This window comes from Gambusia affinis, linkage group LG06 (assembly GCF_019740435.1).
Source record: "Gambusia affinis linkage group LG06, SWU_Gaff_1.0, whole genome shotgun sequence".
NCBI classification, from domain to species: domain Eukaryota; kingdom Metazoa; phylum Chordata; class Actinopteri; order Cyprinodontiformes; family Poeciliidae; genus Gambusia; species Gambusia affinis.
In genome coordinates this window covers 23,159,887-23,183,292 of record NC_057873.1, presented here as the reverse complement: position 1 = coordinate 23,183,292, position 23,406 = coordinate 23,159,887, and the positions used below count along the sequence as shown (strand labels likewise).

Sequence of the window (23,406 nt, the reverse complement as noted above, 5' to 3'; positions counted from 1 at the left end):
CGTGCTCCTATCATATCAATAATTACTTATTTCATTCATATGGCTCTTACAGAGCCTAAGTGAAAACGTGTTTATTATTATGAAGTCTTTGGTGCAAAAAACTGATTGAAAATCGATTCATTCACCGCATATTTATGTCTGTTAAGGTTGAGATGGAACTGAACATAAAAGCAGCTCTTTAAACCATTCAGGCAACCAACACAACAGCGACACAATCAAAACTGTCAGATGACTTATTACGCCGCGATAATAACTCAGAAATATAGTTTGGATGTACAGTATTTATAATTCTTTCCTACTTACGTTAGGTTTCTGTTTATATCATAGGTTTGTGGTGCCTTTGTATCCTAAAGAAAGATATAAAACTTAATATATTTCACAACGAGATATTAACATTCATGGAAAAACCTTACATAACCTTATTTTAAATCAGAAAGTACGGCGGCCACCGTAAGAAAGTCTTACAGTATTCAATTATGCCGCACAACTGATCAGTACAGTTTTGCGAGGGAACGCAAAAGTTTTTGCGAGGGAACGCAAAAGAAAAAAAATTCCCCATGTCCCCTAGGGGGCTCCGTAGGTTGTCAAGGGTTAACCAACAGTCCCGCCATTTCACTGTAAACGTCATGTAGTTTCAAAACCATATTGCATCAGGAGCAACTGTCGGCACCGCGGCGAAATGGAGCGAGCTGCGGCGGATAACAGAGCTGGTACGGAGATGGAAACGCTAAATATTACTGGGAAACGAGGTCCCGTTGATACATTGTATACATGTAAAGAGCTACTGAGGAAGTAGAAAGAACTTGGAGAAGTCTTTTGAGAGACTGTCTGCTTTTGAGTTGGAAAGCGGGAGCATCAAATTCTGTGATCCATTATTTTCTATGACCGGAGGGGGCGATAGAGCGCAGGTACGTCTTGAAGATCAACGAGAACGAGAGTAAATTGCGTAAATACTGATACAGAATTGATCCTAATAAGGTCACAAATTATTCTGGCAATCATAATCTGTCACCAGTGTGGTCCTGGCCAGTTGAGGGTTACATTTTATTATAAGTGAGATATGACTGTAATGAAGAGGTGGCAGAAACATTCAAAACAGCGTTAAAAACTACCAGAGCACTTAGAAACATTCCTTAATCGTTTAACGATTTATTAAACGGACACAGATGTGTTTCATATTTTAACGACAGCTAGACATTGAGTGCGATGGTCCGTCAAACAGTTTTCAGAGTCAAACACAAAGTAATGCATTCTATTTTTTCCGTCAATGCGATGGTAATAAAGTTTACAATCCCAGATGTATCAGTATTTACGCAGTTTACGTAAATACTCTTCTTCTCGCTTTTCGTCAAGACGTACCTGCGCTCTATGATGGGTCACAGATGTTCCAGTTGATGACATTTTGAAAATGAATTTGTTAAGAACAAATCCTGGGCAGGAATCATTAAAGCTTGAGCAGACGTTACATTTGGAGCAAAAACATTGTTGCTTTTTAATATGATAGTAGTTACCAGAAAAGTAGAACAACGCAGTGTATAAATCTGCCATTTAACCTTTAATATAAACAAATGAGTATTTTTTCAGGCGGACAGAGTTCCTCATAAGACCCCTGAATATAACCAAAATTATATTGACGTCAATAAAAGTGTAAAAGCAGATGGGTGTCAGGATATCGGGAATTAAAATCAATAGAATCATGTAAGTTAAAGGGAGAACAGTGCATCAATAATGGAGGGAGTAAGTAGGAAACGTGTTGTGCAACTGTGAAGAGTATCTAAAGAAAGATTTTACGATCTTAAAACTGTAAAAGAAATGTCTTCCTTACTTACATTTGCACCAGATTTTTCTACTTTATTTAAATAATTAAAACAGCTTATGACCCATTATTATTTCTTTCCAATTCCAGATAAAGAACTTGAGGGAGTGAGAGATGAATTTATCCAACGAGTGTCTGATGCAATGATTAATCAACTCTTAGATTTATGTTTAAAAGATCACTTGCTTAATTATGAAGAGAAGGATTCAATCCTGGAGGAGAACCGCACCCGAGCTAATAAGGCACGCGCTCTCATTGACGCGGTGATTAAAAAAGGAGCCGAGACCTGCGAGAAGATGATTGGTTACCTGGAAAGAAAAGATCAAAATCTTTTCAAACTTCTGGGTTTGTCCAGCACTCAGTCTTCTCAGACAGGTAAATGTTGCTATACATGGATGGGCAGCGCTGCATATTGAAGACGCCTTAGAAAAACATACTCTTTTATTACAGGGTCACAATTTCAACTTATATTGTTATGAAAAGTCCAGACTTTAGCTTGAGTGCATTTAAAAAAAGTTGTAAAAAAAAAAACAACTACTGTCTTTTAGCCACCTCTTTAGTTTGCACCTCTATTAGTACCTGCTATTTCATCTCTCAAGCAGCTGATAAAAGGAGAAGAGAAGAAGAGGGAGAAGAGGAAACGGCTTGTAAAAAAGCCCGACACGAGGACAAACTGGGTAAATTTGCTTACCCCACTGAAAACTCGTCAGACAACTCCAACCATAGCTCTGTCCACAGTAACGTACCTTTTCTTTTTTTGTCTGTTTCTTCAGATGGAGTGAATCAGAGCCAAGACTTGTCAGAGATGCAGCTTCTGCAGGTCGCCGAGCAGCTTGGGATGGAGTGGAAGCAGGTCGCCATCTACTTAGGCTTGGAAACCAAAGACGTGGATGACCTTGAGGAATCAGAGAAAAGTGTGACCATGCGGAAGCAGAAAATGCTGCTGAAGTGGAAGAGAAAAAAGAAGCCAGGTCAAGCTACAGCCAAACACCTGCTGGAGAGCCTGAAGAAAATGAACAACCTGTCTCACAAAGTTTATGAGATACTGGAAGGTTAATTATGGCTATTAGAATAATAACAAAGGGTTTATGATTCTGTGTAATAATCATAGTGGATGTTGAGTTATGCCAGTGGCGACTCCAGAGATGTTTTGCTGCAGGTGCTAAGGACGGAGCTAAGCATTTTTCTGAGGTTGCAATGCAGGATAATTTGTTCTTACAGTTCTCAACACACACAGAAGCAAGCACATATACAACAGTCACCAATATGTGGCATTCTGGTTTTTAATTGAAGTACATTCAGGGCTGGACGACGTGGCTGAAAAATGTATAATGATAGAAGCATTTTATATAAGTCGATGTCGATAATTGTTCATTAGTTTGTTGTTTTCAATATCTGAAATGCTGCCAGTCTGGTGATGTAATCATTCCAGTTTTATCCACAATTTCTCCTTGAGCTGTTGAGTTTATCCTTGGAAATTTGGGTAGTAGAAAATGATCCTTTTTCACATTATGTGCTCCTTTCAGAAGTGGAAATAGGAATACAAGTTCATTTTCTGTTGCGAGATGGGATTTTTTTAAAATCCAATACATAATTATTTGGGGTTTTTTTATTAGTTGTGTTTTTCAAGTAAAAATAACACAGCAATATTAAAGAATATTATCTTCAATGAAAAGGAAAATAACCTGACATTTTCTATGACCTCTCCAGGGGGCGCTACAGCACCAGTGAAACTTTCTTTATTTCAAATTAAGAGAATCTGTATCATATAAAGATTCCACCACTTTCTGATAGAAGTCAATATATTATGTATTTACTAAAGACATCTTTGACCCAATGAGTGTTGATAATATATAATGCAGTCATAAATGTGCTCTAGTAAATGTAATGTAAATGATTCTTTCAAACCAACACATTTCTATTTATCATTAGCTGCAGCAGGCCCAGTGGATCAGAGTGGATCAACTCCTTCAGTCTCCAGCGTGGAAGAGTTCTGGAAGTCCAAAGAGAACGATCCAGAGGTCAGTAATACGTTGAACTGAATGAGACGTTACTTTTGATTAAAAAAGAACATTGTAAATACAGAAACCCTGAAGGTGAGTTGTGTTTTTGTTTTGTTATATTGGATTTATTACCAAATTTATATATATCTTTACATATAATGAAATATTAATTTATTTTATTTTGGGGTTGATTTTGTTAATATTTTTCTCACTGTGCTGTTGGCCAAGTGAAACTAATTTTGAATAATGTAAACATGACATGAAAATTAATAACCTTAACTTTACATGTCCTTTGCATCTGGCTACAGCAAACTGTTTTTTTTAAAATCAACGTTCATTTTTTGTTTCTTTACCTCTTTCTCAATTCTTCTCTCAGGTCTATCCTGTGACACAAACTTCCTTTAGGAACCGTGTTGCTCTGCTGATCACTAATATCAAGTTTTCTGAGAAATCAATGAACAGAAGGGGAGCAGAGAAAGACGAGGAGAACATGGAGAAACTGCTTTCTAATCTGGGATATGAGGTGGTGAAATACACAAACCTCACTGGAAAGGTATTTTATTCTAGATGAGAGATTAAATGAAACATATTATCATCTGACTGATTAATTAATTTAATAACTGGTGACATGATTTTCTGTCTTCTTCCAGGCGATTGATGAGGCTTTAATTGACTTCACTAAACATCCCAAACTAAAACACACTGACAGCGTGTTTGTGGTTCTCATGTCTCATGGGAAGCTTCGGAAAATTCTTGGGGCTGATTGGAAAAAAGACCAACCAGATGAATTTCCAATCAACAACATTTTCAAACACTTGGGCTCTAAGAGCTGTCCAGAGCTAAGAGACAAACCAAAGGTCATCATCATACAGGCCTGCAGAGGAGGTGATTCAGATCTGCAGCTGCAGATACTAAAGCTCACTGTGAGTTGATATAATGGTCTCACCTGTTTGACTTTTATATGCTTCAGAACAAGGAGGAAGCGTTCTGGTTAACGACGGTCCAAACACAGCGGATCATGTTCTACAATCGGAGGATCTGGAAGCAGACAAGCTTCAATTTGTTCACATAGAGAAAAACTTCATTTCTCTTCTTTCCTGCACACCTGGTGGGTTTAAAGTGAGACTTTAGAATAATTTATTGCAATGGATGTTACTTCATTACTTTTTAATCCCTGCTCATCTTTCTACAGACACCGTGTCGTACAGACAACCAGATTATGGGTCTCTCCTCATCCAATACATTGTGAAGGTTTTCACCCCAGAGTCGTACAAGAAACACATTTATGAGCTTTTCAGGAAGGTATAAAAAAGCCATGAGTTCTGTTCGCGGTGAAGATTAGGCTTCAACTATAAAATATTTAAAAGATGGATGGATGGATGGATGGATGCGAATGTAGAACTTATTCAGATCTTGAAAATACTCAAATTAAATTATTTATTTCAAAGACTTTGCAAAATGAAGCATAGACAGTGTACATAACCAGTAATAATGATGATGCTGATTGGTTCATGAAACTTTTACTAACTGTTTACACCATTTCAACTCCACAGGTCCAGCGGCATGTTGAAGAGTTTAAGAGCCGTGAGAAACTCCAGATGCCAACAATTGACAGATGCACCCTGACAAAGAAATTCTACCTCTTTCAAGGCCTCCTGCACAACAATCACTGATGTCACATCTGCAGCACCAGTGAAAATGTGGAACTTTCTTTATTTCAAATTAAGAGAATCTGTATCATATAAAGATTCCACCACTTTTTGATAGAAGTCAATATATTATGTATTTACTAAAGACATCTTTGACCCAAATATATAAATACAATACTGACTTCCTTTAAATCTCGACTAAAAACCCACCTGTTTAGAATATCGTTTGAAACATAATCAATCACTAATTTAATGATGGCACTTAATATAATGTTCTGATTGTTGATTCTGTTGCATGACTTTATTTTTGTGTTTATTATGTAAAGCACTTTGAAATGCCTTGCTGCTGAAATGTGCTGTACAAATAAAATTTGATTTGATACATATAAATAATTTTTTAATTTGTCTTTTATGGTGGGTTGTCAAGGGTTAACCAAATGTCCCGCCATTTCACTGCAAACATCATGTAGTTATAGAGCGCAGGTACATCTTGAAGATCTGTGCGAAGAGTATTTACGTAAAATGCGTTAATACTAATGAATACAGAATTTATCCCAAAGTAAGGTTACAAACAGTGATGGCATAGTTACTTTGAAAAAGTAACTTTCATCGGATTACTGATTACTCCTTGGAAAAGTAACTTAGTTAGATTACTGATTACTTGGCTTGGAAAGTAACTAAGTTACATTAAGAGTAACTTGTTTAGTTACTTTCAGCAGCTGCTAACAACAACGCACCGCCACCTGTGAAAATTACATTGATCTTTACCAATACTTAATTGCAAGTTATTTTATAATTGTGACATCAACAATGTATCTCCACTGAACTGAAGGGGAGATTGTTTAATGGTTACAACAGTACAAAAAAAATAAACCTTTAGTAATTTGTGCATGTTTTTGTCCATCCATCCATCCATTTTCTTACACCCTTCTTCCCTAATGGGGTCAAGAGGGTTGCTGGTTCCAATCCCCAGCTGCGTCCCGGGTGAGAGGCGGGTTCACCCTGGACAGGTCGCCAGTCTGTCGCAGGGCAACACAGAGACAAACAGGACACACAACCATTCACACACACACTCACACCTAGGGAGAATTTAGAGAGCCCAATTATTTTTGGACTGTGGGAGGAAGCCGGAGAACCCGGAGAGAACCCATGATGCACAGGGAGAACATGCAAACTCCATGTCTTGTCGATTTAATAACATGAACATGTTGTCTCCTATGAGAGACAACATGTTTTAGCAAAGGTGATTTTTATTCAGTGACACCACTTTACCGAGCCTAGACAGTTATTTAATCAAAAATTAATCACTGATGAATGGAGGCACGTTTGGCAGCGTTACCTTAGTTGCCGGTGTTATAGATTATCCACGCACCTATTTCTTGTTTTTAACATTTGTCAGCGTTACGGGTTGAAAGATTATTCCAGACTGGACAAAAACAAATTGCTCAAAGGCAACATCAACATACAAAGGTTATTTTGACATTCACTCCATATCATTTTCTTCGTTTTACACACGTACTCTTCATCGCCATTACTGCCTTTTGTGGGATCCTGTCTGACAACCTGACTTCAAAGAGTTAAAAGCCAAACACTCTTAGAAATTCCAAGTAAGAGAAACAAAACAGAAAACACTTCTATTTTCATTATCAGTGGCAACAAGCAATTGATGTACAGCCTGGTATTCTTAGGCAAAGCATCACTTTTAGCAGATATGCACACAATTACTGATGTGAATCCTAACATCCATTAAAGTTTGACTGCAAGGTTTTCCAAACTGTGTAAGGAAAACAGTTACAAAGGGTTTATGACCTCTGAAACACTTGTGAGTAAATAATTGTTAGCATAATTAGCATGATTTCAGGTCTGAGTGAATGACAGCCTCGGAGACAAACTTGACAAGGATATACTAGTTGAACGAGCTTCCAACCAGTTACCTGGAACTCAACAGGGCTTTGAAAGCATGAACACTTCCTTTGTACACACACACCAATCTTCAGCTATCAGAAGACAGGACGTTCACCTCCAGGTTGATGGCTGGTAAGGTTCGAGCAACCGCAGATTTAAACCCTTGTCTGTATTTTCCACATCCTGGTTTTCTCTGCAGACAAGGAGCTCGCCAGAGTGAGAGGGAGATTTGTGGAAAAAGTCTCCAAAGCTTTAATCAAGCAGCTGCTGGACGACCTGTTGGAAGACCGCTTGTTGAACGATGGGGAGACTGACTCTGTGCTGGAGGACAACACGGGGAAAGCGGACATGGCCCGCTGCCTCATCGACATGGTGAGGAAGAAAGGGGACAAAGCCAGCAGGAAGATGATCGAACACCTTGAAAACAGAGACCCTACTCTTTACTCCGAACTCGGCCTCACCTGTAAGCCAATGCCAGGTGAGAGCAAAGTGAAATCCTTTATCACAAAGACTGTGATGTCAAATGGATGCAAACACACACACGCACACGCACGCACGCGCGCACACACACACACATCTTTGTGGGGACCTTCCATTGACTTCCATTCATTTCTACAGCCTAAACTTTACCCTTACCCTTATCCTAACCCTACCCATTACATACGTAACCCTAACCAAAACTCAATTCACATCTTAGTCCGAAATCTGACCCCTGACCCAAAAACAACGTTTCCCCTTGTGGGGACCAGGCTTTGGTCCCCATAAAGAGCAGTGGGTCCCCACAACGTGGTATGTGTCAGGAAAATGGTCCCCACAAGATATTAGAAACAAACTCTCACACACACACACACACACACACACACACACACAAAACTTTCCAGTTGTGATAACTAGAGATGCTTTTTTCCCCTCTCAGTTCCAGCTCCTCAGAACCAGCCCGCCTGGTCAAACTCCCTCGTCACCACGACCGACTCCTTCTGGAACGAGAAGCGGAACTCCAGAGATGTAACCTGAGCTCAACTCTTGATTTACTCTGATTTATTCAACACGAGTTATACCGCTTTTACTTCACAGAGGGCGTTTTGAATGAGCAGTTGCTAAGTTTTCAGCTTACAGTCCTCTGTTGTGAAAGTAAACAGACAAAAATAACAATTAGACGACACAATTTTGTTTGAAAAGACGCAGTCAGAGAATAAAAGACCTTATGATTTTATTTAAGTTCTCCCCAAACCAGATAAATGCTGCTTAAACTTCACATTCTCAATACTATTTACTCTTTCCGATGTTTATTTGTGTCTCGTTTGATATTTCAGGTTTACGCCGTGTCAGATGAGTCCCTCAGAAGTCGTGTGGCCCTTTTAATCACCAATAGAAACTTTGCTAACGAGAGATTAACCAGGAAGGGAGCCGAGAAAGACGAGGAGAACATGGAGAAACTGCTGAGATCCCTGGGATATGAGGTGGTGAAGCACAACGACCTCACTGCACAGGTATTAAATTGGCCTTTTTTAACTTTCTTTTTTCTTACGTTAGTTGCATTGAAAGCATCTTTTCCCAACTTAATATTTAACAATCGGGATAAAAGTTAGTTCCTGCTGCCAAAACCATCGTGATGTTTTGGGGGGTCTGGCTATTTCTGGCACTCCCAGCTTTAAGTTTGACAAAAACAATCAAATATTTCAGAATTGGTGAAATAAATAATCTCTACATTTAATTTTTACTCTATTACGTAATCTCTACAGGAATACATACCAAACTTTCAGAACTTTTATCTGAAAATAAACCCCAGCAACTTTGTTTCAATCTATCATGCAAAACTATAGTAAAATACTCCAAAAGTTTGTGCAATGTAAAAAATCTGAAGTATTAATATTTTTGCATCACAGTACGTCTGATGACTGATAACGCTTTTGCATGACAAATCTGCTGCCGTTTAGCACATCTCAACAAAATCAGAGCACAAACCTTCGATTCTAAGTCACAGAATCATCTTTTACGATTGAAAAATGACTGAAAGTTGCATAAGCAATGAGCAAAGTTCACCTCTAGTTGTTGTGGTTGTCTAGGTAGCAGAAAAATAAATACTTAACATGACAAGAAATTTTGTTTTGAATAACGAGAACGTATATTTGTACAATTTGTGTGAAGAGCTAACCAACAGAAGACGTTTAATCAGGAAATCTGTTTCAACGTTGACATCTTGCACACTCTCCTCATTGTGCTGTGACTGAACTTTCTCCATTTTCATTTTGCGCAGAGGATCAATGAGGTTCTGCACGCTTTCGCAGAGCATCCAAAGCTGAGGGACACCGACAGCGTGTTTGTGGTGATCATGTCTCATGGGAAACGCGAATATGTCCTTGGGGTCAACCACAGCGAGGAAAAACCAGATGAATTCCCCGTCGACAACATTTACAAACACCTGGGTCCCCAGGAATGTCCCGCCTTGATGAACAAACCCAAGATCATCGTCATCCAGGCCTGCAGAGGAGGTGAGCACTACCTGTCCTGGTTTGGGACGACCTAATCCCGGTTTAATCTTGTCCCTGTTGGTGACAGAGACGGGTGGATCCGTGATAGTCAGTGACAGCGCTTCGGTGGTCTCTGATGACGTGTCGCAGCAACTTCCTGCTAATGTAGGCAGCAAGATTGTTGGCGATGCTCTCCGATATGTCCACAAAGAAAAGGACTTCATCTCCCTCCTGTCCAGCACTCCGGGTAGGTTTGCCTTTTAAGTCCACAATGACGTTTTTTTCTCAACTTGTTCAAGAAAACTGTGGCTCCTTACAGACACCGTCTCCTACAGAAGAGAGGATTTGGGCTCCTTCCTGATTCAGTACATCACGGAGGTCTTCAACACCTGCTCCCACGAGGACGACATCGATGAGCTTTTCAGGAAGGTACGAGTCTTAGGGATCAGGAAATAGAGTGTGTAAAGACAGGAAATAGAGTAAACACGTTCAGAAACGAGTCACTCTCTTTATTTTTCACTGAACTCTGCAGGTCATGCAGCGCTTTGAGGAGTTTCCTGATGCAACCAAAAGACAAATGCCAACAAAAGACAGATGCACTCTAACGAAGCGCTTCTACCTTTTTCCAGGCCACTGAGACAGCCAACCTTTGGTAAATTTGTGAAGCTAACATTAATAACATTTACTGTTTGACAAACCACTGTGTCACACTGAATTGTGCCTTTAAAATACTCCTTATGTGTATCTTTATATAAAACTCTACATGTAGGCATAACAAGGTGTCGGGCTTTTAATCTTGTTTATTCTTTTAATTGTTTTTTAGACTGTGGGTGATTGGATTATTTTACTAAGGAGTGCATATTTACTTTAATTGGATTCAGTTTCATTCACTTTAGACAATTTTTTTTATACTGTGCTTAAAATAAAGAATAAACATTTGAAGAAAAACATGGTGTTATTCATATTTCTACAACATACAGCTCCTCTAAACACGTCCTTATCCTGCCGTACGTCTCCAAGTACAATAATATAGCAGAGTTAAACTGCATTAAGTACCGAAGTTGTTTTGTGTACAAAACTGTCTCACAAGTGCAGGTAGATCTATTGATTAAAGAAGAGTTCAAGTTTTGGTAATTGAATTTGAAAAACAAATTCCTTTAATAAGGTACATTAAAAAACCAGATGGGTTGGACATTCAGTCAAATGGAAATAGGTCAACATATGAATACATGTACCCATGCAGAGTCAGAGAGGCTGCCAAACTGGTTGTACCAGTAGTGTGAATAGACATGCTTCAGTCATTAAGAAGAAATGTGGGAAAAAAAAACAAGCTGCTAATGTTTTGATTGAACAAAGAAATCATCAAAAACAACGCTGCTTCCTTTCTCTGAATGCTCCCGACTTAAAGGAGGTGGGTAAGTTAAAAAAAAAAAAAAAACCCTGTGAAAGACTGCAAAAGATCCCATATGTAATATTCAAAATAGTGACGAGAATACAAAATTGATGTTGCAAACAAATTGGTGCCGTATCTGAAAACTGGACAACATGCTGTGACATTACAAGTGATGACAGCTTTTAAAACTACAACATCCTTGAAATCACCAGAGTAATGACCTGCTGCCTCACATCTTTGCAAAAAAAAAAAAAAGTTCTGCATAACTTGATCTTTAATCAACCCGTTTCAGAAGGACAGTAAACACACAGCCGTTGTGCTTTTGCCAAATCTGTGCGACTTTCGGTGAAACTTCAACTCTTTGAGCAAGTTCTCCTCTAACTCGAATAAGTGAATTTCCCAGCAGACAAAGCCTAAAATAATATTATCATTTACTTCTTGATATTGAAGACAGGGGTAATATATATATATATATATATATATATATATATATATATATATATATATATATATATATATATATATATATATATATATATATATATATATATATATATATATATATATTCTTTACAAGGCAAACACGTCTGATTCAACCTAGTTCAATTAAATTTTGTCAGGATTAGTAGATCATGCTTATCGGTGACGTCTGAAGAAAAGGAGCAGCTTTGATTCAGCAGTGGTGAGGTTACCTCGTAACAGGACGGACCAACACAATGAAAGGCGCTCTGCCAAGATCGGATCCCAGCTGCAAGGAAAACAAACATAAATCTTTAGCAGCATGACTACAGAGACGTCGCTCATTTTAGCTCCTCAGCCTGCTTTCTGCACAAATACATGGAAATATTGCTTTAAAACTAACCCAAAGCAAAATACTCTTACGATTATTTTCTGAAAGGATTTTCAGATTGGCAAAAATATTGGTAAGCATTTCTACATTTTGAGAGACTCCCAATCAGTGCTCATACGAAATGCTGTTCTTGTAACCTCTGTATTACCGATAACAATCACTGAACTGAGTTGTGTAATAGGATATTAAAATCACTTGTGCGCGAAGTGAAAATTCAGAAAAAAAAAATTTCTCAATTAATTTTGACAGCTCCCAAAACAATCTGGAGGCTTTAGAAAAATTTATTTATTCACTATAATTTTGCAAATGTAGACAAAAACAAAAAAGCGTCTTTTTCTCTCTTTCTAAATTAGGTTCGTGTACTGCAGCGTGCACGGATAGCCACGAAGCACATCTGTCGTTTACCGGTGTAAACATGAGAGACGTGGGAAGCGAGTGCTGGCTGCAGGGGAAATATGAAAGCGTATAAGTGCACGTGTTGGGACAGGCTAAATATTCACCGAGCAGCACAGAAAACTTTGATACAGGAGGAATGAAACTGAAAAACAAAACACTGAGCACATTATCCAGACGTTTTCTAAAAAAACAAATACTTCTGGTATCTCTTTCTGAACCTGCAATAACATGCAAATACTCAACATGTGTGAATACCTCTTAGTCATCTGCAAATTCTTTTGGTCTGACTGGTCGTAATCTTTTTATACTGAATGCATAAAACTTGACGGATCTTCATGCATTAAGACCTTTCTGCTGTCTCTGACAGCACCGTACTTTCAGACATGGTGACAGTTTTAAAAACATAAAATAAAAGCATAGTTCTGTAAACGTTTCACATTTTGACACGTTACAACTCAAAGTATTTTAATGTGATTTAAAGTACAGTGGGGAATTGTAAAGTGCAAGGAATAACAATTAAAAAGAAAAACACATGAAAATCAGAAAAGGCAGCTATACATTAGCGTTCAATTCAAAACTGCAAAAAGTTGTAAACCTAAAATAAATGATAGGGATATAAAAAGCAATAACTGACAAATCCTAGATTAAAGTAAAACTCAAGATCAAAGTTTTGAAGTGTTAATAAAATATATATAGATATATTTGAAAAACGTATCTCTTTCCTTCAAAGTGACAATTATGCACTGCCTTGTGTTGACCTGCATCATCAAAACCCACTTAAAATACATCAAAGTTTATAGCTGCAATGTAGCAAAGTGTTACAAAAGCTTGAAGAGGTATGAATGTCTTTTGCAGGACCTGTTAGCGATGCACATGAAGAAACGCAAACAGTTACGTCAGGTTATGATGACATTTGATCTGTATGTTCAGAGTGAAAAAGGAGCTTTAGCGGATGTGCATGTGATCAGCAGAAAGTGAAAACCTAGAACGCATGTAGCTCTATAAAGATCTTTAACCAGGTTAAAGATTATTACAGGTTTTTCTTTACTTTCTGTGAATATTACTTAGCCAGATTACACAACTGGGTTCATTACGGTCCTCAGGTTTCACATCTTCAGAACAATATCAGCGAGTCAGAACATGTAGTTGGTATAATAATGAGCTTCCAAGGAACCGTGCAACTCAAACAGCTGTCTCACCCTGCCTTTACAAGCAGACCGAGTTCCTCAACACACACTCTCACACAGACCCACACATCTGTAACATTCAGAGCCATTTGTCTCCTCAATTCTGAGCAATGGCAGGTAAGGCTTCAGGATTTAGGATTTAGGATTTATTCACTGCTTGTTTCTTTTCTACGTTCTTGTCAGGATTTTCACAGCTGTTTTTTTTTTTTTTTTTTTTTTTTTTTTACTGCAGATAAGGAACTTTTCAAAGTCCGCAGCAAATTTGTGGAGAAGGTGTCAAAGTCGATGCTCAAGCAGCTCCTGGACGACCTTTTGGAGGATCGCTTGTTGAACGATGGCGAGGTGGAGTCTGTGCTTGAGGACAACACCACCAAAGCAGACATGGCGCGCTGCCTCGTCGACATTGTGAGGAAGAAGGGCACCAGAGCCAGCAAGATGCTGATCGACCACATTAAAACCAGAGACGAAATGCTGCACTCCGAGCTGTTCCCTGATTCACAAGACCAACCGGGTGAGACTGCAAGGAAAGCCTTGTGTTGTTATGAAGGATAAAAATAATAACTGTAAGGCAAATGTTGTGTTTTTCTCTCAGATGCAGCTCCTCCGACACAGAGAACCTGGTCAAACAAACTCATCCCCGTGACTGACTCTGAGAGGACGAAAAAAATGAATGATCCAGATGTAAAGTTTTACAATCAATATCTAAATATTCTATTTACCTGACATAAATAACTGTCAAACTAGTAGTACAGGGAGTATTTTCAATGACAAGCTGTCGATTGTACAATCACAAGTAAAATCGTTGTTTGTAAAATGTTTTATTTAATCCTGTATTCTTGCACCGTTTCTTGTTTATACAGATTTACAAAGTGTCCGAAAAGAATCTGAAAAGTCGCGTGGCCCTTTTGATCACCAACAGAAACTTTACTGACGACGGCTTAACCAGAAAGGGAGCGGAGAAAGACGAGGAGAACATGTTGAATCTGCTCAGATCCCTGCAGTACGAGGTGGTGAAGTACAACGACCTCACAGCAAAGGTATTTTACACTTCTGTTTTTGAAACGTCTTTGCTTTTATAAAATAGATCCAAATGCAAAAGCTACAAAACGTAAAGGTTATAAGACACTCTGGGCAAAGCAAACCTTTCTTAACGTTACTTTTGGTTTGTTCCATAATTTGGAAAACCTCAAAATGCACAACAAAATATTAAAATAGGTATTCTTTTTAAATGTGAAGCAGCAAAATTGTGAACCTTGCATTAAGCAGCAGTAACATTTCAGCAGCTAAAATGCATGAAAAATGTAGTACACTGTAACGAAAGTCATAAATTGTAACTCTTATTCAATCAAAACCTTTTTCTAGGCACGTTTTAAAGACATTTTATGTGAAAAGCTAAACTTTTGTGGATGTGCATGGCTGCACAATCAAAAGCCAGGTTCCTTGAACGCTGCAGTGCTGTCAGGTGAAACTTACTGCACTTGTCTCAACTTGATTCAGCTGTGGTTTAAAATCACGGCGTTCACTTTCAGGTCCGACTCTCACTTTCACGATTGAACGTAACAGAAAGTTATGAGGATGAAAAACGAGTCATTTTATTCTACATACCAGGAAATGAGGACTGTTCTACCTAAGATGTCTCATCTATTGTATGAGTTCATAAAACACTGGCTGATGTTCGTTTTCCAACAGGACATTGAAAAGGCCCTGCGTGACTTCACAACACACCCCAAACTGAAAGAAACCGACAGCGTGTTTGTGGTGCTCATGTCTCACGGAAAGCGGGGTTTGGTACTCGGAGTCGACCACAGACAAGACAAGCCAGACGAATTCGCCGTCGACAAAATCTACGCATATCTCGGCCCACAAAAATGCCCCGCACTGACGGACAAACCCAAGGTCATCATCATCCAGGCCTGCAGAGGAGGTGGCCGTCCTTCACCCTGAGTTTGAGACTGCAGCTTGGCTCAGATCCAGGTGTAATTGTCGCTCGTTTGCTGCAGAAAGGGAAGGACATACCATTGTCAGCGACAGCGCGGGATCCAGCGTGGTGTCCGACGAGGCGACGCACCAACCAGCCTCTCCTGGTAGCATCGTTGAAGACTCCCTTCGATACGTTCACAAGGAAAAGGACTTCATCTCCCTCCTGTCGAGCACGCCTGGTCCGTTTGTGTCTTAAATCAACTAGATGCACATGTTTGTTTGTTTTTAGATCACAGTCAGAAATTAGTATCTGCATGTAAGACAACTGTTTTTTGTTTATTATTTTGTTTGTTTTTTACAGATACCGTCTCATACAGAAGAGAGGATTTGGGCTCCTTCCTGATTCAGTACATTGTTGAAGTCTTCAACACCTGCTCCCACCAGGATGACATTGATGAGCTTTTCAGAAAAGTATTTTTTTTTCTTTGTTTCTCAGATGACACAATGTTGGAAACCCTAAAAAAAAAAAAAGAAAAGAGAGAACGGAGTGGAAAGAGTCATTTTTATGTCTGTTTCCATCCTGCAGGTCATGCAGCGCTTCGAAGATTTTCCTGATGCAACCAAAAGACAAATGCCAACAAAAGACAGATGCACTCTAACCAGGCGCTTCTACCTTTTTCCTGGCCACTGAGACAACAGTGTTTGATCTGTTGTTAAGCTAACCCTTACTTTTCTTTTTTTAATGTTTTCTTTTTAATGTTCTATCTGTGAACATAATAGTGGTGCCATAAGGCTGCTATTTACCTAATAGTTTGTACTTAAACTGGAAATTGGCCCCATTTTTATTTTGCAGGGGAAGTTATGAGCTTGACTTTACTGTCCTGCAGAGAAATATATATATTTTAAGTAACTGTGGATAACAAATAATCAAAAAGAACATTTAAAAACCCCTGAGAAAACGTGGTTTCATAACCTCCAGCCCATTTTGCCAAGATGTAATATAGATCACATGTAGTGGCTGCATGTAAATCTAAATCTAAATTATGTCACAGAGAGTAAACACAATAAAATCCTGCTTTATCTGCGGCATTGTTCATTAAATGGCACATCACTGATGTATTAAAATTAAATACAACAGGTACACTTAGTGATGTTTTATTAACGATTAGATAATGCATTCAGCAAGTACTTTCACTTTTAATACTTTAGTATTTTTAAAAGCCAGTTTTTTTGGGTTTTTTTAACTTTCAAGTAAAAATGTTAATGTGGTGCTTTTACATAAGTAAATTGTTTGAGTACTTTCTCTTCCACTGAGACTAATCCAATTTCTGACTTAGTAAAGGTTGTCTATATTACCAACCTGTCTCCTGTCTCTTTGGGCCCTCAACACATATTCATGGCCGTTTTCACCTTCCAGCCAAACTCTGTCCTGAGCAAAACTGCTTATTCCGTCATTCAAACCCAATCAGCCGAGCCACGCCTCAAATCTCTGACCCACATGCGAGTCACTGGAGTCCAGAGGAAGCTGCAAGACCAACCGCTCCGTCATCTGGAGCCTCTTCATGTTTATCAACTCTGCTCATCATAAAAGCTCATTTTTACAGTGTTTAACAAAACACTCAAATATAAAAAAAAATCAGTATTCAGTGAATTCAGTGAATCCACCTTCAATGAATTAAAACAAGCATTTTGATGAAGTTTGTTTCTAATCTTTAAAAATAATCTTTAAGCTCATGTTAAACATACCTTTTAATATGACGGCATCTGTGCATATATCTTTGGTCTGATCAAACATTCTAATCATAAATGTCACATTTTCATTCGCTTTAAGTGAAAAATCTTCATCACTAGTTAAAAAAAAAAGACTTGAAAACATCCATCTGTGTAATGAGTCTACATAGTGGGTTTAACAGGACTGAGTTACTGAAATGAACCTTTTAACACTATTCTAGTGCAATGTATTACTTGCATGGACCAGAGTGTCAGATGAATATGGAGGGAGGATGTGTTGTTCCCCACCGACCCGAAAGTTCTTCTGCTAATCAAAACACAACATCTCCAGGTCATTTTCCAAATAGACTTTACTTGAAAACAGAAAAAAACAAAAACAAGTACAAAACAAAGAAAACCAGTTTAACACAATACAACAGAAAGGCAACACACTGAGTAGGCAACACGGTTGCAGTTTGCAAATGTGTCCATAAAAACGAATGAGGGCCTCTCTGACTGTCTGATCATACTGTCATCGAATAATCGGGGAATAAAAGAAGTAGCCAGAGAAAATAAAACGCGCTGTTTAAAGTTCACGTAAATTAAGCAGAAATATATTTCTTATTTAAGTAGGCGAGACTCTGCTTAGCTTAGATGAACTGACTGGCAGTGTTAGAGAGCTTTGTATATATATAAAAATCAAGACACGGGTGGCTACACTCCAGCTTGACTCGACGGTCCAAGGAGCAACAGAACATGTGTTCTTAAACATACATGCATACATACAGAGAGCCACACCAGCAAGATCAGAAATAAACTCAAAAAAAGAAAAGAAAAGAAACAGTTTAACTGCTTCAGCTGTGCACATATAAATTGGAAAACAAAGAAATTTGGCAGTGTGAGGATTCAACAAGCAAAAACATTTACGTCTGTACATGGTTAGTTTTCTTTTTCTGGTCCCCCCCCCACCTTGCATCTGAACACAGAACAACACTTCACCATGCAGGGCTTTGAAGGAAACTACCATAATGTATATATATATATATATATATATATATATATATATATATATGTGTCTACTATATATATATATATATATATATATATATATATATATATATATATATATATATATATATATAAAACTACAAATCAATAGGTAAAACACTGCAGGTGAGTGACCCGTCACTTTGCTTATACAACACAAAACAGAGAGTACAAAGTAGTGTCTTGTTGGCGAATTGGAATGACTAAGAATATGTAATATTGAATAACGTCCCATTTCCAGAAACATCATACCCTTTAACAACATCCAGATGAACAATTTGCAGCACCACATGTTTACAAAATAGCAACTCATGCGAGATCACCTCTGGCCCTGTACACTATTTGCAGAATGCATCATACTGTAATGTGACACACTGTGTGCTAAGCACGTTCCAGATCAGTCGTTTCCAACACCGACCCTCAGAATCGGTTGTGTTATCGTAAGGAAAACATTTGCAAGACGCAGGGGAGTTTGGTCTGGGGACCGGGGTTGGGAAACACCATTCTGGATTGTAGTTTTTCATACAGGATACTGAACGAACTGGCTTTGCCTGTTTTCATTTGGGTGTGTGTGTGTGACAGCGGCTGAGGTTTAAGATAGAGTTCCTCCAACTATGGAAGCAATGACAATTCCCAAAACCACACAGCATATAATAATCATGATTTTCTTCTACACAGAGTTAAAAAAAAGGAATAATAACATAAAAAAAGAAGAAAAATCCCACGCAGCAGACAGGAAAGAGAGGAAAACCTGTTAGCAGTGTGAACAGAACTTTAATACATTTGAACAGAGTGGAAGTCAGAAAACAAAAGTGGGATTTAATAACATAAAATAATCTCAGGAAATTCTCGGAGTGCAACTATTACAAGGATTTGTAAAAGCTCACGTTTGGATATTTGCTTCCTGCATTTTGTTCAACAACTTAAAGACAACGTTAAGCTTTACAGGCAGAGAGAACTCAGTGAAACGTAAAATTATCATTTAAAATTATAATCAACTCTTCAGAAAACGCAGGTAAATAAAAGAGTGCTGCAATATTTACAGCAAGCTATAAACGTTTTTGTCCTCTTGAGAGGAAATTCAGCTGAAATGAAAGCTACTGTCGTCACGGCAACAAAGTTGAATTTTACTTTTTAGAGTTTGCTTGATTTAATAGAGTATTTCAAGATAAATACATTAGATCAGATCAAGCCGTCTTCTTACGTTACAGCATGTTGAGTTCTCTCTGCCTTAGTGGCGTTTTACACATCCAACAAACACGATCACTGCAGAGTTAAAACCAAGAATCAGCTCTAGCTCCCTCTGGTGGTAGAAATACAGGCTTTTAACGCTATCTCAATAAATATAATTCATAAGCAACCAGTGTCCGACAAAACATTAACAAGATGTCTCAGATTGTTTTAATCTGAGCTTTAGTTGAATTAACCATGTCTCTCATTTAGCAAAAGAGCTAAATGATAGGAACTAAAGACTAAAACTTATATCACAGTTATTCTCAGTTGGCGCATTTCTCATGACAGAATTGACTACTACTAGTTGTTCAATCTTTAAATCGAAAAGACAGATCCTAATGTCTGTGATGGACCAAATGCTTTTGGTGGATCCGTGCAAATTCTTATGGCACGTTGATCAAATTGTTGATATGGGTCTCCCTCGCATAGCCTGAGCCGAAGCAACATTTACGCAAATGGTCATGATGTATTTTAACAAGCATATTTATATGCATTTCTTTTAAACTTTCTTCCAAATCTGTCCTGAACTGAAAAGGAAAACGGCATCATATTTTCAAGCCAAAGCCATTAAATATATTAAATAAAAATGGATTTAAATGGACCTTTCTATCCTTTGTCAAAACAAATAATGATTTACTTTGGATTTGTCTCTCCTGATTTTGTATCAGGAGAGACTTCCTGGAGTTGAGCCTCTCCAAAGGGAAATACCATTACCATATATGGGCAATGATGCAGTCTAAGTAAGATAAGTAGAAAGTGGCTTTATACTATTTTCAAAGCTAACTGGATTGCTTTTGTGACAATAAGGAAGAGGATTCAAATGTGGAACAGATGTATGGTTGCTAATGACAACACAGAAAATGACAGATTGAGCACAACGCGCTTCGTCTTTCTGCAGTTTTTGAGTGATTATAACAACTTGAGTCTCGGCTTCAACTCGGAGCAGAGGAAAGACAGGAAACATTCGCTACCACAGCAGAAACAAACGACTCTAGAGAAGTCAGCAGCCAGACTGTGTTCGTTTTTTTGGGGGAATTTTCTCAGATATGAAAAGTTGTTTTTTGCTAATTATATAAGTAGAAAATGTCTGGTGATTACTACATTAAATTAAATTTAAATGAGCGTCTCCAGACAATATGTGATTTTCTTCAGTGTCTGAGCCACATGAAGTGCCGATTTTTTTTAAACCACTGCTTGTTGTGATAGCTTGAAATGGCATTTTAGGAAGAAAAGGAGATATATTATTGGAAAACTAATTGATTGAGTTTTTGTGGTAAGACATACAGCAACGCTACGCTAGTGCAGTTAAAGGGTTAGGTTGGCTTTTTCGAAAGTGAGATCTGGTGAAGTTGTTGCTGGTAATAGTTTCTCTACCTGAAGTGGAAAGATGTTGCATTGGTGTGAGCTTGCTGAAAATTTAAATAGTTTTACTAGATTTCGTCACCCTTAAAAAAGTCTGTTTTTTAGGGTGCATATTTAAAACTTTCCACAAGTTTTGAAAAAGATTGGTTGTCCATGAACTATTCAGAGATGCATGTGATAATTAGAGTAAATGCTCAATTTTGAAAAGTACGCAATATTTTGTAATTTTCAGAAAATGTGCAAAATAAGAAACACAACATGTGCAAGAGCAATATAAAATAACACAGATAGACAATATTAATCAGTCCCACGGAGTTTGAGTGCTCATTTACAATGGTGACGCTAAATTATTGAGCCACTTCTAGAGTAGCAAACGGTGTGTGTCAGGGTCCTAACTGAGGCCGACAGCAAGAGAAACAATGAGGATGGTGAGGCACACTGCGACACAACCACCTATCAGGATCATTTTCTGGATGGGGAACAGAGAGAGCAAAGTGTCAACTAAGGGTCATCAGGAAAAGTAAGAAAGAAAGAAACAATTAGCAAAAAACAAAAGGAGCAACAGAAAAAACAAGGTAGAAACAAAGGGGGAAAAAAGGAGAGAAAGAAGGAGCGGATTGGTGCTATTTTTAACCAGCAGGGGGCAGAATCGTTCCATTTTCTTTCAGACGTTCACCTTCCTCAGTTAAACTGGTTAAAGAAGCTCAATTTGACTTTGTTTGGATGTTTCCTGTAAAGCTTGGTTCAGGGTCAAACATCAATTATTTCTTTTTCTCAATGACATTTAAAAAAAAAAAAAATCTAGTTGGGTTAAAAAAAAAGAGAGAAAAATTAGCAGAACTTTTAGATTTTTTTTTAAACTTAGAAATGTAAAAGTTTATTTACTTCATTGACCCTTAAAATATATTATTGTGATCACTAAGAAGTTAACAATTGATTAAATAAGTGCCTAGTTCCAATGTAATAATTATATTTTGCTAATATACAAATTAGACTCCTTCCTGGAAAACTGTCCAATTAGAGCTGCTTGATGAAGAATGACTCTTTCAGATAAATTACTGCTGGAAACTGAAACTTTGAGTGATCAATTTTTAACGAGACTGATGAGAGATTTTAACACGCAAGTATAACTTTGCTGCTTTATCCGTTGCTACAGCAAATTGTTTGGGTATCACGGCAAGGACCTGTGTGTAAATATTGATATAAAGCAGATGCAGAATGATTTAGAGGCCAATCACAACGAAGAAGTACAAAATAAAAAGTATCACGAGGAGAATGAGAGATGAGAAACTTCTCGCACTTTTGTTTACTTCTGTAATTATGCTCTCTGAGGTCATTGATTGATTTAGAGGCAGAGCCTAAATTTGTGGTTATCTCTAAGTTAGACGTCCGTATTTCCCTGGACGTAAAAATCCAAAGATGTCTGCAGAGACAGAGTATCGTGAATGAGTTGGTACCACCAGAGGTCAACACAGCCTCGTCTTCCAGTCGGTGCCACAACTTGCGTTCAACCCAATCCCAACACACGGACACTTTGCAAGCAAACTGTACAACAGGTAAACATCCATGCACACAGACAACAGCCAACACTCCGCTCCCCTGTGGGCATGCAATGCTTCTGAAGTAGCGTTTTGGCTGCGCATGCGTGCTCGTCGCAGACACTCACCCTCCGGGCTTTACTCTGGTACTTAACCGCCTTCTTAGTGTCTGATACCGCCCTCTCCACATAGTCTACCGAGTGGTCCACATTGTACTCTATGCGGTCTATCATTTCCCCCTAGGAAGGTTAGTTAGAGAGAGGAGGAGTGGGAGACAGACAGGAAGTAGAAAGAAGGGGCCAGGTGTGTGGGCAGGAGCAGGAGGAGTGGATGTAGGGAGAGAGAGGAGGTGAAGGGAAGGAGAAGGAGAAAGAAAAGGAGATAAGTATGTCACCCGTCTGCTGGCCTTTTTTAACTTTTTGCATTTCGGGATGCGCTCCTTTGCTTCCTCCACGTATTCCTGAGCGCCCATAACACTCCGCTCGACGTTGTTCACCAGTTCGCCCTGCACACAAAACAGGAAGGCAGAGGACGTGTTGGTGAAAGCACAAATGCATCACATGGATCAGTGGTTCCGAGCCCTGTTGTTTTCCTGCACCACACACACCTTGTAGTTTCCACTCCTCCTCCACCACGGTCACATTGTTCTGTATTTATCACTGCTCGACATCTTTTGTGTGAAAATAGGCCAATAAGGAAATATCTGGTTTATTGAAGTCCGTCTAATTTTCAGGCTTGTGTTTGCAGGCAAGACACTAATAATCCACAAGACTGGAGGGAAGTTCAAAACTAATAATAATAATCTTCGCTGTGATTCAGACATAAAAAGGTTTTAACAACAAAATATAATTATTGTAAGTTTGTGATCGTAAAACAATTACAAAGTCCAATTTAAAGCCAGTCTGCACAGCGTGCATGCAAATTTA

The 23,406-nt window shown here is 38.4% G+C and overlaps 3 protein-coding genes across 8 annotated transcripts in view; 2 read left to right on the top strand and 1 right to left on the bottom strand.

Annotated features, from left to right (window-relative positions):
• The first annotated feature begins 641 nt into the window (after positions 1-641).
• On the top strand, positions 642-10,792 carry LOC122833071. The gene is made up of 18 exons (XM_044120370.1): positions 642-710; positions 1,907-2,191; positions 2,416-2,493; positions 2,590-2,868; positions 3,749-3,837; positions 4,196-4,372; positions 4,470-4,704; positions 4,790-4,927; positions 5,012-5,121; positions 5,373-5,486; positions 7,466-7,505; positions 7,573-7,851; positions 8,290-8,378; positions 8,687-8,863; positions 9,631-9,865; positions 9,933-10,091; positions 10,164-10,273; positions 10,377-10,792. Exons 1-18 carry the CDS (start codon positions 680-682, stop codon positions 10,479-10,481), a joined length of 2,730 nt encoding a protein of 909 aa, XP_043976305.1. The 5' UTR covers positions 642-679; the 3' UTR covers positions 10,482-10,792.
• A 2,866-nt stretch (positions 10,793-13,658) lies between these two features.
• LOC122832183 (caspase a-like) lies at positions 13,659-16,949 on the top strand. Its single transcript, XM_044118707.1, has 8 exons — positions 13,659-13,787; positions 13,903-14,181; positions 14,263-14,351; positions 14,531-14,707; positions 15,360-15,594; positions 15,671-15,829; positions 15,952-16,061; positions 16,177-16,949. Exons 1-8 carry the CDS (start codon positions 13,781-13,783, stop codon positions 16,279-16,281), a joined length of 1,161 nt encoding a protein of 386 aa, XP_043974642.1. The 5' UTR covers positions 13,659-13,780; the 3' UTR covers positions 16,282-16,949.
• A 1,479-nt stretch (positions 16,950-18,428) lies between these two features.
• Positions 18,429-23,406, bottom strand: part of stx1a (syntaxin 1A (brain)) — a 56,290-nt gene continuing 51,312 nt past the window's right edge. The window contains exons 9-10 of one of the 6 annotated variants that reach the window (XM_044120287.1): positions 22,875-22,985; positions 18,429-21,411 (exon numbers count right to left, since the gene is read on the bottom strand). In XM_044120287.1, coding sequence (XP_043976222.1) covers positions 21,334-21,411; positions 22,875-22,985 — 189 coding nt within the window. In that variant the 3' untranslated portion in view covers positions 18,429-21,333. Of the gene's footprint in view, positions 21,412-22,608; positions 22,986-23,406 lie in introns of those variants that run through there. The other 5 variants (XM_044120286.1, XM_044120285.1, XR_006370915.1 and 2 more) reach the window with 5 other exon arrangements.

What these genes read in the sequence shown, in the direction of transcription:
- LOC122833071 (XM_044120370.1), top strand. Translation starts at nt 680, where the DNA reads ATGGAGCGAGCTGCGGCGGATAACAGAGCTG. An exon ending in CACTCAGTCTTCTCAGACAG is followed by an intron (nt 2,192 to 2,415) that starts GTAAATGTTGCT and finishes TCATCTCTCAAG; the next exon opens with CAGCTGATAAAAGGAGAAGA. An exon ending in CATCCAGGCCTGCAGAGGAG is followed by an intron (nt 9,866 to 9,932) that starts GTGAGCACTACC and finishes TGTTGGTGACAG; the next exon opens with AGACGGGTGGATCCGTGATA.
- LOC122832183 (XM_044118707.1), top strand. An exon ending in AAAAAATGAATGATCCAGAT is followed by an intron (nt 14,352 to 14,530) that starts GTAAAGTTTTAC and finishes TTGTTTATACAG; the next exon opens with ATTTACAAAGTGTCCGAAAA. An exon ending in TTGATGAGCTTTTCAGAAAA is followed by an intron (nt 16,062 to 16,176) that starts GTATTTTTTTTT and finishes TCCATCCTGCAG; the next exon opens with GTCATGCAGCGCTTCGAAGA.